The sequence below is a fragment of the Pan paniscus genome, chromosome 2, assembly GCF_029289425.2.
Source record: "Pan paniscus chromosome 2, NHGRI_mPanPan1-v2.0_pri, whole genome shotgun sequence".
Classification (NCBI taxonomy): Eukaryota; Metazoa; Chordata; class Mammalia; order Primates; family Hominidae; genus Pan; species Pan paniscus.
Window position 1 is genome coordinate 45,441,661 of NC_085926.1, and position 13,804 is coordinate 45,455,464.

General features: G+C 39.5%; 1 protein-coding gene across 2 annotated transcripts in view; it reads left to right on the top strand.

Annotated features, from left to right (window-relative positions):
• LARS2 (leucyl-tRNA synthetase 2, mitochondrial) overlaps positions 1 to 13,804 on the top strand; it is a 159,883-nt gene that overhangs the window by 88,506 nt on the left and 57,573 nt on the right. For both annotated transcript variants that reach the window (XM_003818489.5, XM_008971820.5), the window contains 2 exons: positions 8,165 to 8,269; positions 11,165 to 11,280. In XM_003818489.5, the coding sequence (XP_003818537.1) occupies positions 8,165 to 8,269; positions 11,165 to 11,280 (221 nt within the window). The remainder of the gene's footprint in view (positions 1 to 8,164; positions 8,270 to 11,164; positions 11,281 to 13,804) is intronic.

The window sequence follows — 13,804 nt, forward strand, 5'->3', positions numbered from 1 at the left end:
CAAAGAGAGGCCAGGCACCTTCCTTGGTAGACCACAAAGATTGTCCCCAGGGAGGGAGAGGGAGCTCTCCAAAACAAACTTGAGGGCTCTTACCAGATAAGGGGATATGAAGCCTGGGTAGGCAAAAAGAAGTCCATTCTAAGTTAGAAATAAGTCTCTGAAGTAATTTAAATATTTCCACAAATATCTCATCCCTATTCTCTTTCATGAACTATAAACTTCAACCCAAAGTATACAATCTGAATTATTGGGGTCTGAAATAGCATTTGACTAAAAAAAGTTTTGGATGATGATATTAAGTTGCCATCTCTGAAATGACCAGAATGAAACATTTCCTAATACTAGGTTGGAGAGATAGACAATGTCATCCCAATTTCTCTCTGCTTAAGACTTTGTTTACTTAGACCATTAAAGCCGGATTCAAATCAGTGAGCACTTTCTAAAGAGCCTGCTGCATGCACTCTTGGTGGGGCATAGATGAGCCATTCCAGTCTTAACTGGATGCCCCAGAGAGGCAGAACAGAGGACAGCCAGATGCATATGCCACTCGCCCCACACAAGGCAGATGTCACCTCTCAGTTTCACCTCTTTGCAATATGTATTGAAATAGAGAAAAGAGTCTTTTGAGTTAAAATTTCTATGCATGCTTATAAAGCCCAATATAGCTGTCTCTCTCAGGTTTATTTTCTTTCCTTGCTCAAAAGAAAAACTGGATATGTTTCAACTGTTTAGTTTAAAGGGAAATCTCATAGTTTTACTCTCATGAGCAATTTGATATTCCTTGAGGGCTATGGTGGCTGAATAATATCTAAAATTGAAAAACTAAAACATGTAAACATCTCTAGCCCTTACATTTTCTCTTATGGCTAATTTGGGGACACAAATAAGGTACTATTAATAGGGGAGCTATGATTTGTTAATGAGCTAACGAATTATAGAGGATGGAGTTCCTGAGATGAAAGGCACTGTATAAATTCAAAACATTTTCATATGTAGGAAACGGAGAAATTTTTTTAGTACACGCAAACAGCACTGTTTTCATGAACACATGGATATCGACACACCTGACCTGGCCTAGTCATTTCATTTTGGCAAATTTAGTGCCAAATGTAATGTTCCATTTGAAGGGCTCATTTAGTTACTTTCTCCCCTCTTTTTAATAATCTCTGAAATTATTCCAAATGGAACATTACACTTGGCAGTAAAATTTTCCAATTCTAATTTTCAGAGTAGAAATACTCTTTTTGCAGATGTCAGTATATTCAAAATCTCTAAATTAATTTGCACATCAAGTCCCTGGATTTTTGACATCATAGTCACAGAAGGCCAGTACAGTGCATTGAGTGTAATACAATGTTCCCAAAAGGTGAATTCAGGTTACCTAGGAATGTATGATTTATGCCTCTTCTGGCTTTTGGGATTACATTTTAAACCAGGATGTTGTATCACTGCTGTCATTTACCATTGCTGACCACCTCATTTTTTTTCATTGAATGTCAGATTTTAAGGATGATTTGTGTTGAAGCAGTGACCACCGAGTGTCATGGCAGCACACAGTTGTGACTAAATTTATCACTTGCAGGAGTTTCAATTCTCAAACATGAGCTCCTGTAGTTGCTAAGTTTATTTCTACATATCGGCTCCTGATTTGGCCTGAGATGACCAAGATTCTGGTCCTAGATCCATCCATATGACTTAAGGAAGGTCACGTAAGCTTTGTAAGTTTAGCCTTCCTGGCAGAGCATGTATTGGGGCTGTCAGCCAAGGTGGTCTTGGAGGACCTTGTGGGTAGAGAAGAAACTTTGAGGGGCCCTGTGGAGGAGAGTGACACATGTGGCCAGGGTGATGGTAGAGTGGCAGGCTGGCTGACTCCATTAATTGTGGAAAGAGATGGCGAGGCCCCCAGAACAGCAGGGATCAGGATGGAGGGAGGGAACAGGTCTGAGAAGTCTGTGGAAGGCTGCGAGGGTGGAGGATCCCTGGATGATTTCTTGATTTCTAGCCTGGCCAACTGGGTTGCCGATGTTATTGACTAAATGTACTGTTTTGTGCTTAGCATCCTTAATTTGGCACAGATTCCTTTAAGAGAGGAAAAAAAGCAAGGTGCTCCCCTAGAGCTCTTGAAATTTAGTTTATTTCCATAATCATTGACGTCGCCTCCTTTTCTCAGCTGACCAAATCTGACTTAAGTCATGTTATGTAAGCTCTGACTTGATAGGAACTAGAAGCCATAAAAGGCATCAATGGGGAAATATCATCAGAATTCTAGAAGCTGTTCTGTCTTTTCCTGAAATCTTTTCTTGCATTCCTAATATTAAAATATTCAAACCCTGGGGCTTTGGAACCACACACTTCAGCTCTGAGTCACCAACTATCTACACAATGCATTTTTTGCTGAAAGGGCAGATGAGGTCTCTCCAAAGGACAACTTGGAACTCTGTTGTTATTGACACATTACAGGCACATTAGAGAGCAAGAGCCTCCCTGGAAGCCCCAGGACATTAAATAATAATTAATTGCTCACTACTGTTTTGTCCTTGTCTCCATAGTATCCATATGGGGTGAGGACAAAGGGTGAGAGCAGATCTGTAATCTGGGGTAATGGTTTGGTTTTCCATCAAACTGTTTCAAGTAGAATTCTTTGATGTTATGTGAAGGGAAAAGCTTCTGTGCTCAAAAAATCTGGAATAAACAAAAATAAACAGGTATCTTTGCTTTGGACTTCTCAGAACCTTTGCTGTGCTAATGTGCACTGTGACTGTCTGAGAGAGGAAGTCATAGGCACTCTTGTCACACCCAGTTGACCACGGAGCCCTGTTTCCATGCAGTATCCCTAGGAACTAGTTATATGGACTGCTGCCTTGGTGAACACCAAATGAAAGTCATTTGTCTGTTTTTCCAGAGGGTGTGAGAGACCTGCCTTCTTTCCAGTGGATGCCCTGAGGGCAAAGGACAGATACCTTTTTGTCTGGAATGTTTCCTTTGTAATTACTAAAGTGTTTTGCTGTTATCTAACTGCTATTGTGAAATGCTTCAGTTTCTTCAGATTTCACTTTCTTAGATTCCTGCATCACATCACTAGCACAGGAATGATTACTGAACACATTAGTAATTAGGAAGGAAGGAAGAAATATGGAGAACACTAGAGACCTATTCAGGAACTTTGGATTTTAATCGTGTTGTTTCTAGGAAATAGATTTTGACCAGGTATAGCATGCGAGCTGCTACCGTGCATTCATTGCAAATCTGCTAATATTTAAGTTCAAAGACCAATTTTTGTCCTAACTGAGAAACTGGTATAATATAACTTTTATGTGTAATAAGAAGCAGTTCAACTCTTTCAAGCAGTACACTACATTTTTTTATATTACTTTCTTTTGTAACAACTGAGCATACCATATAAGAACCTACTTAATGTATACAATTCCATGTTTTTTAATATATTCACAAATTTATACAACCATCCCCACAGTCAATTTTAGAACATTTTCATCATCCCAAAAAGAAATCTCAGACCCTCTGGCAGTCATCCCTCCCCGATTCTTGCCTAATCTCCAGCCCTAGGCAATCACTAATCTACCATCTGTCTCTGTAGATCTGCCTATTCTGGACATTTCATGTAGATGGAATCAAATATAATATTTGTCATCTTATTGTCTGGCTCCTTTCACTTAGCATAACGTTTTCTTTCCTTTTTATTTCCAAGTAATCCTCCATTATACGGATAGGCCACATTTTATTTATCCATTTTATTAATTGATGGACATTTGGGTTATTTCTACTTTTTAACTATTGTTATAAATAATACTTCTATGAACATTAATAAAGATTTTTGTGTGGATGTATGTTTTTATTTCTTTGGCAATATACCTAGGGGTAGAATTGCTGGGCCATGAAGTTTCAGGAACTGCCAGACTATTTTCCAAAGTGGCTTCACCATTTTACATTCCCACCAGCAGTGTATGAGAATTCCAGTTTCTCCACATCATTACCAACACTTCTTATTGTCTGTGGTCATTTTGATTATGGTCATCCTAGTGGATATGATGTGATACCTCAGTGTAGTTTTAATTTGCATTTCCCTGATGCATCTTTTCATGTGTTTATTGGCCATTTATATGTCTTCTTTGGGGAAATGTCTATTCAGTTCTCTTGCCCCTTTTAAAAAATTCATTTTCATTTTAATTTTTAATTTTAGTTTGTCTTTTTATTATTTTAACCATTTTTTATATATTCTAGATACTAGTCTCTTATCAGATACGTAATCTACTAAGTTGTTCTCAACTTCTGAGAGTTTGTCTTCATGGTGCCCTTTGAAGCACAAGTTTTTCATTTTGATGAAATTAAGTTTGTCTGTTTTTTCTTTTGTTGCTTTTGCTTTTGGTGTTATATCTAAAACGCTGTTGCCTAATAAAAGGCCACAAAGATTTATACGTACTATATTTTCTAAGAGTTTTATAGTTTTAGATCTTACAATTGGATCTTTAATCCATTTGGAGTTAATTTTTGTATATGGCATGAAGTAAGGGTCCAACTTCATTCTTTTGCACATGGTCATGTTACTTTTTAACTCACGTTCCCACATTATCTTAAAAATCAGGCTGCTTCTGCCTCTTTATTTTCTGGCCTTCACTTAATATGCTATCAGAAAACATTTCTGTGTTTTTATGCGGGCTTCACAATTGTTTTTTAATCCATACATAATGTCCTATCAACTCAATGTACCTTAATATCCTAAGTCTTTCCCATCATGTTGAACACTGGGCTTTTTTCATGTTTGGGGCTATTATGGAGATAACTGCTGTGACCATTTATGTCCACATGGCTCTTTGCTTCATAGAATTTTCCTTAGGAGATATTCCCAAGTGTGGGGTTCTTTTGGTCAAAGGTTACAAACATTTTTCTATTTTTCTATTTTCTATTTCTATTTCTACATGGTTTCTGAGAGGGCTATATAGAGTGCCATATCCAATGATGTATGCATTTCACAGCAACTTCACAAACATTAGTGTCACCTTGCTAAAACGTTTTGCTAAGTTATCAGATATAAAATGATAATACTTCAAGATCACTCCAATTTTCATCTCTTTTTAAAAACTAATTTGTTTTTTAAAGTCCAAGTGATATACGTATATTATATGAAAAGTCAAAGAGTACTAATAATAACAAGAACAATAAAAGCAGCCTCCTTAACCAAACACTTTTATTTTAGGTATATGTTTCTTAGGATACAAGTTCAGTGGCTATGACAGAGGCTTAAACAGGAGTTTATTCTACCTACATGAAACTCTTGAGCATGTGTGATAAGTCTACTTTGTGAGGTGGTTAGGGCAGTTATCCTCTGTCTTGTCTTCCTGCTCTGCCCTTCTAGAGTCTTGTCCTTCTCTGTGTTTGTAAGTTGGTCTACACTTGATCTGCATTCCAGTGAAGTAAGAAGTGGTGAAGGGTGGGGAGAAGGGCATGCTCCTTCCCTTTGAGGCTGTGACCTAGCAGTTGCTTCTGCACATCCTCCATGGCCACACCTAGCTGCAAGGGAGGCTGAACAGTGCTTCCGTTGGCTAAACACACTAGCCATGCGTCCAACTCAACATTCTATTGCTGAGTTAGAAGAGGAGGCAGGTACAGGGGTCAACTGGTAGTCTGTGCCACCTGCTGTTTCTCTGGCATAGACATCCCTATCTGTATGCCTGTCCATGTGCCGTATATGCCTATACTGCTGTCTTTTGATTCACCAGTTCTAGATATTACCTAGTGACTTTTATTCTATCACCCCTCACCTCCCAGCCTCCTGGTAACATCATATTATAATTGCAAAATTTGCAAATACACATTTCTTCTTTGAGAAAAGATAGCGTGGAGGCCAGGTGCAATGGCTCATGTTTGTAATCCCAGCACTTTGGGAGGCTGAGACAGGCAGATCATCTGAGGTCAGGAGTTCGAGACCAGCCTGGCCAACATGGTGAAACCCCATCTCTACTAAAAATACAAAAATTAGTCGGGTGTGGTGGCATGTGCCTGTAATCCCAGCTACTTGGGTGGCTGAAGCACCAGAATTGCTTGAACCTGGGAGGCAGAGGTTGCAGTAAGCTGAGATCACACCACTGTACTCTAGCCTGGGTGACGGAGTGGGACCTTGTCTCAAAAAAAAAGAAAAGAAAAGATAGTATGGAATCAGAAATATGGGTCTCTACTTTGAGAAGTGAGTCTGCACTCAGCCAGCTGCAGCAACAGGTGTCTCCCAGCTAATACATCTGTACCATGGCTGCTGGCTGGAGACCCGTTGGGGTTGCATTTCACTGTTTCCCTACCATATCTCATTCTGTGCTTCCTGACACCCAAGGTGATAAAAGATAAGAGCTGGCTTAGATGCCTATATAATCTGTCACTACTCTTTGAAATATAGACCCTGGCCAGGCACAGTGGTTCTCACCTGTAATTCCAGCACTTTGGGAGGCCAAAATGATAGGATTGTGTGAGCCCAGTAGTTCGAGACCAGCCTGGGCAACATAGGGACATCCTGGCTCTACAAAAAATTAAAAAAAAAAAAAAATTAGCTGGGTTTGGTGGTACACACCTGCAGTTCCGCTACTCAGGAAGCTGAGGTGGGAGGATCAGGGTGAGACCCTATTTCTAAATAAATAAATATCTTAAAAATAATTTAAAAAATAACTATAGATTTAATTCTTAGGCTTATTTTAATTTTGGGGTTTGCAAAGTAGATAATTACATGAAATCTTAAAACATGGCAAGTATTATAAATAGTAAGAATTCATAAGTTATAACTGTTAATTGCTTATATTGTAAATTAAGTCAAGTGAACTCACTAATTGTCTACCATCTCTCATCTCTTCTTCCACTGAGACTTTACTTAGGTCATTATGCTTCTAGCTCTCCATATAGTCACATATATGCACGTATGGCTTGTCTCCTTGTTACAGTAGTTGTAATACACTTCATTTAAGATGATACAGTGTTAGCTGGGTACAGTGGCTCCTGCCTGTAATCCCAGCACTTTGGGAGTCTGAGGTGGGAGGATCACTTGAGACCTGGAATTTTAGACCAGCCTGGGTGACATAGCAAGACCCCTGTCTCTACAAAAAAAAATATATATATATATAAATTTAAAATAAGATGTTATTTTAAATAACAATACAATGTAATAGAATTATTGTATTATAACATAATACAATAATACAATGTTAGAATAAATCCAAATTAAGTGTTTTATTAGGGCCACATAAATATTGTTCAACTGAGCCAAATACATTTTCCTTTTTATATAACTTTTTATTTTTCCTAGAGTTCATAATGTCTTCCTTTTTTTTTCATTTACTTTGTATTCTTTGAATTTCTGGCTAAGTCTTCCTGTACACCCCCCATATTTCTTTGAAACTCCTCTCAGTGCAGTTTTCTGCACGTTCCAACCTGCCACGTAATCTATCCATTTCCTTATTTTCCCAAAGATGCTTCCCAGGGCACTGTGTACTGCTCAGATCTGACCTGGTCATTCTCCAGGCCTCTGCTGCAACCTGGCCTATTAGAACTTCCCTCTGTCTTTGTTCTGTGAGTGTCTTCATACTTTTTTCTTTGTTGGATCCCTTGTTTCCTGGATCCTATGTCTGTCTCTTTCTTGATTTACCCCTTCATTTTGCTGGAACACCTTCTGTAGTAGCTCCTAAGAAAAGGGTAAGTGGGTAGGAACTCTTTTGTCTTAAGATGTCTGGAAATCTCTTCCCTCCTTTCTGCTCAGTCATTTTCTACTCCCTCTCCACTTCCATCTTCAAGTGTTATGATGGTTTGGAATTTCTGATGTCCCTGGTTTCACTACAGATAGACTTTGTGTTTCTCATCTTCTGTATATTTGAGGTATTTTTCAAAAGGAAAAGACGGTGAAGGGAATGTCATTACTCCACATCTGGAAAGCAAAAATGTTTTTTCACTTTTCATGAGCATGGAAGAACATTTTTTCATGTGCGTATTTAATCTTTTGATTATTCACTGGTGTGAATTATCTATTAATACCCTTCAAAGGACAACTTATTTAACAATTAGCAGAAAGCACAGAAGTTCTAGTGCTTATTTTTCTCACTTGCTTCCTCTGAGATTCAGATGGTGTTGGTGTCTCAGTTGAGTGGCATCCACAGTTATTTGCTCTTATTTTCAGATTGCCTCACGCCTGTAATGGCTGTGAACATGCTCACCCAGCAGGAGGTCCCTGTCGTTATTTTGGCCAAAGCTGACTTGGAAGGCTCTCTGGATTCAAAAATAGGTAAGCAGCTATTAAAATGTAACCACAACGGTATATTTTGCAGACTTAGGATCAAAATACTCCCCTGTTGCTGTCATCTGGAAGAGCTGACTATAGATTCCATGGTCTGATTTGCCTCCTCATAAAAATGAATAACCCTTCATTTAATCATCCCTTGTTTCAGAACTACATTTTGAAAATATACTAGGTATATTGCACTTTGCTCGTTGCTACTGAGAATAAGAAGTATCTGACCTACAAATCTTGCCAGTAGAGTTTGTTGTTAAGACTTGTACATATGATATGAGGAACAATGCAACTCAGATGAAAATCCAATTTCAAGACTTATAGAACCATCCCAGGTATACTACCAGCTTTAAAAAAAAAAAAGGAAGAAAAGAAAACTCATAGAACCAACAGCAACTGCTGGGACGGGGGTTCAAATGAAGCACAAATGATAGATGTGGGCTGGGTTTTGGTGAAGGCTTTGTGGAGGAGGCGAACTCGAGCTATTCAAGAAAAGGATTGTGAAACAGCACTAAAATTGAAGGCATATTTAGAACTGTAAATTGGATGTCCTTGGCAGCCTTACTCATTCGTGAGCATTCTAAACTATCGTCATGTAACAGGAAGTCTGAGAATGAACAAAGAGAAGGGAACCTAAAGACAGCTCTGTCCAAAATCTGCCTCCTTTAGGACAGACCTGTGCATTTTTCATTCCAACATTCCTACTGTAGATTCCAGCCAGTCCCCAGAGTCCCGAAACCTTGCAGAGAAAGTTATTTCCACACTATTTCCTAGCACACAGAAATAGCATTTCTTCTTAAATTCACATTTTTCCCCTCATAACGCTCAGATCAGTGTTTCATGAAGTTGTTTGAAGAAACGTCAAAGCAGAAAATCGATGTTACTCTCTTCTAACCATTTAAACCTAGAAAATGTGTTGTTCAAAGAAATAATTCCTTCTGTTACTTTTATGCATTTTACAATTAGTAAAATTTATTAATATAACCAGCCGGGATAAACATAAAGGCAGTTTTTATTGATGTGGCTTTTGGGGGAGTTTTTTGTTTGTTTGTTTGATATTTTGAATCATTACTGACACAATATTGAGAGTTTCGAAGGAAAAAAATCGGATTTTTTTAGGTGCATATGGAAAACTGTTTCTCCTGTTGTCTTGATTTCCCATAGTTTCTTAATTAACTTTTTCCAAATTTTTGCTTTTTGCCCTCCAAGAAGAACAAGAGCAGAAATAAACAGGAGATAAAGTGGTGTTTTTGCCTCCCACCTGCACTGTTAGAAATAGTTCACATTCAACTGAGCATAACATGACTACCACCATGGCCTGAGGCATCCTTTATACGGCCAAATACATTTTGTGGTTACAGTGTCTCCTTTTAAACACTACTCCTAGTTCTTCCAAATTCTATTTTAGAATGTAGTAAATGACTATTTTCCTTTCTTGACTATGAACACCTTTTGGTAGTATTTATTGCTTGCCATTTGTCCTCATCCTTCAACTCCACTCAACATTTATTCAACGCATTAGATGCATTTTGTCTATAATCTCAGCTAGAACACTACAAAACTTTCCATCATGTCACAGAGCTTTTCATCATGTTTGGGACCTTTAGAACATGTCTCCCAAACATTCAACCACTGTTTTAGGGCGTTGTTCCGAGATCTGACTTAAGCACCTTGTGTAATACCCTTAGCTTTATATCTCTCAGTTTTCACACAATGCGTTGTATCCATGAGTATGTCAGCAGCTTTTACAGATGACCCTATAGCAGGGGTTCTCAACCAGGGGAGATTTTGCCACCAAGAGACATTTGGCAATTTTGGAAACATTTTTGTTTGTCACAACTCAGGGAGTGCTATTGGTACAGTTCAACATCCTGCAATGCAAAAGACAGCCCCCGCAACAAAGTCCACAATGTCAGTAGTACCAAGGTTGAGAAATCCTGCCCTTACAAAACCAAAGAGCTGGGGGGAAAAGAAAAAAAACCCATTCTTATGAATACCCGAAGCCAAAACAGCGGGCCTTGGCCCCCCTGGGTGAGTGATTTATTAATGCTCAACTTCTCCTCAAGGACATATGTGGGTTAAAGAATAAATGTCTACTTAGAATGTACTATTGCCTTTGGGAACAAAACATAGTTACCAGTTTTTGACTTCCTGACTGAGTGGATTTTTCTAGGACTGCTAGGAAATGCTGGAGGAGTCAGCCCCGCTTCTTGAGAGAACCCCACTGCCCTCTGCCACTGAGAGAATTCAAGACAGAGGCTTCCACAAATGCTTATGATTTTCAGTGGCAAAAAAAAGCACTCAAAAATGTATATATTAGGATTGTAACTATTAAAAAAAAATAGGCTGGACACAGTGGCTCACACCTGTAATCCCAGCACTTTGGGAGGGTGAGGTGGGCGATCACTTGAGGTCAGGAGTTTGAGACCAGTCTGGTCAACATGGCGAAACCCCTTTTCTACTAAAAATACAAAAATTAGCCAGGCATGGTAGCGCACGCCTGTTATCCCAGCTACTCAGGAGGCTGAGATATGAGAATCACTTGAACCCAGGAGGCGGAAGTTGCAGTGAGCCGAGATCGTGCCACTGCACTCTAACCTGGGCAACAGAGCAAGACTCTGTCTCAAAACAAAAACAAAAACAAAAACTAAGCAGAGGAAAAAGACTTAAAGGAAGTAATACCAATATGGTAAACTAGTTGTGTTTTGGCAGTGGGTTTCTCCAAGACCGTGTTCCATTTTCCCAACTAATGTGATGTGGTTTTAAAACTTCTATAACTAAAAGAGATAGTCTCCTTTAAGAAGCTAAACCTGGGTGTCAGTACTGTCAGTTGTTTTGTGATTTGGGCACTTGTGAAGGAAATGTTTTCTTTTCTTCTCCTCTGAATAGGAATTCCCAGTACTAGCTCAGAGGACACCATCTTAGCCCAAACCCTGGGCCTGGCCTACTCTGAAGTCATTGAAACTTTGCCAGATGGCACAGAGAGACTGAGCAGCTCTGCTGAGGTTGGTGACTAAGAACTTACTTCCAGAATGATCACCTTGATACGACTTTGATAGACATTTTCCTTCAGGTGCAAATTACAACCTGTTCCTTCACTCGTCCCCATACCTAACAGCCTTGTGGCCTCATATCTATCAGAACAAAATAATATTCTTCAAGATCTAGAAGTTTGCCAATTGTAAATCAAATTCAGTCCTTGAATAGAATGGTATCGAAGTAACTAATTTTGTGTTGGTAATCTCTGCTTGAGAAAAATTATCTTTTCTAAGGAATCTCTGGTTCCTTGGGAGAGGTGACTGAAATTGTTTCTTTTTCCTAGAGGAGATATCTGTTCTCTCCAGATTACTGACATTATTTCTGCCTAAAGTGTAACTCACTTATAGAAATGAACAGGGAAGTTCAGAGTCATGTTTATTTGGTCAGGGTTATCTCTTGCTAGCATGAAACAGCAGCACTTAAAGATGGTACATCTGGCAGGATTTGAGCCCAGCCTCTATGTTGAACTAACCTGGAAAGTAGGATGGAAGAGGTAGGGTGAGGGATGGGAGGAGGTAGTGGGAGCAGTGATTCTCAAACTTGAGCGCACATCAGAATCCCCTGGTGGCCTTGTTAAACCACAGCCTGGCCCCCACCCCCACCCCAGGGATACTGATTTAGTAGTCCCAGGTGAGACCCCAAAATTTACACTTCTAACGAGTTTCCAGATACTGCTGCTAATGCTGCTGGTCCAGGGAACACATTTTGAGAATCAAGGGCTTAGAACCTTGCCACTTAATGTCTGGTCCCTGGACCAGCAGTACTGGCATCACATGTCTTAGATCCCACCCTAGTCTAATAAGATCCCTATATGATTTGTATGCACATTAAAAGTTTGAGAATACTGGCTTAGAGCACTCTTAAACTTAACTGCACATTGGAAACACCTGAAAGTTTTAAAATAATACTGATGCCTGGGTCTCACTCCAGATACTCCGATTTGATGGTTATTGGTGGTGAGGGGGGCATGGATCAGACATCAATAGTGTTCAAATCTCCCTAGTTGATTCTGATGTGCAGCAGAGTCTGGGAACTACTGACTTAACATAGTGATGCCACACCTGGCCATGGCTCTGAATCACCTGGGAGGTGCTTACAGGTCCCACCTTGGCTGATCTTGATTAAGTGAGACCTGAAGATCCAAGTTTTTCAGGTTTGTGACTATCTGGCTATATTTATATCTATAGAATAAAGGAATAATGGTCAGGTTTTCTCCTTTGTAAGGAGTCCATGTTTTATAACCCCATGTTTGTGGCTTTACTTCATAAACTGCATCCCCAGACATGAGTCATGCTCTAAGATATGGACCCTTAGGCCTTTTTTTAGACCTTGTTTGAGCAGGTTCCCTGGAGGTGGAGCAGAGCGAAATCACAGTATCTGTAAGGAGCCCCAGTTAACCCTCTACAGGGCAAGAAAGGGGACACTTGTGGCCAAAATTAGGCTTCTGAAGTGCCTAGTGAAGCATCCACTCTTTAGTACAGTACTCTGAGTATTAATTATGCTTCCTGGCTTCTTTCACACAGCTTCAGATGGTTTGTTGAAGCCTCTCCTGGCTCTAGGCTGAATATCTAGAGTAAAAGAATTATTTCAATAAGTAGAAGTAGAATGGTTAGGGAAAAGCCGCTTTCATCTATGAGCTTCTGGAATGGAAAGACAGTGGTGTTAGGAGAAGACTGACTTTCAGGAGAGCTTTTTATGATTTGCATCACGACTGTGATAATGGGAGTGCAGAAAGACACTTCAGACCATTCATGAAAAGGGCTGCTTTTGATAAACATAGCTGTATTTTCTTATTCTTTATGCCTCTTGACTGTAAGCTCCTTGAGGACATGGGAAGATCGTATTTATCTTTGTGCCTCCAATGGCTAGCACAAGCCCAGCACGTATAGATGCCCAGTGGGTCTTCACTGAACAAATGCAAGGGTACCCGCAATCCAGGTTGTTACCAAGCCACACTGGCTCAATTCATATAATTAGTTTGGCTCTCTGAAAAGCACCAAGTGAAAAGATAATTTCTCTTTTGTACTGTTAGTGGTCTGTCCTGCTGTCTATAAAACGGGAGCATTTAAATATAAAAAGAGTGGTCTGGTTCTTCAAGCCGAAGCCTCAGAATGTTCCTCTGCTTGCCTGGATTCCTTCTGCTTTAGGATAATATTGGATTTTTCTTTTCTGAATATTTTCCCCCCAACAGGGGAGTAGTCATTAAAAATCCATATCATGCAGTTCTGTACTGGCAGCTAAAAGCTGATATTTGATGATCTCTGTAGGTGTCACAGGGCTCTGGTGATAAAGCCACAGAACCAGGGCCAACTTAGACACATTAGACACAGTAGACACAGTGCCTAGGGCCCACAATACTTTTAGAGGCCTCTGCAAAAGTTTTAATTTCTTTTAAAATCAGAAGAAAAAAATGAACTTTTAGGGTCAAAAGTTATATTTGTCTTTATATTGATGCAGTTGTAAAATATAATTTTTAATATTATCTGAAGG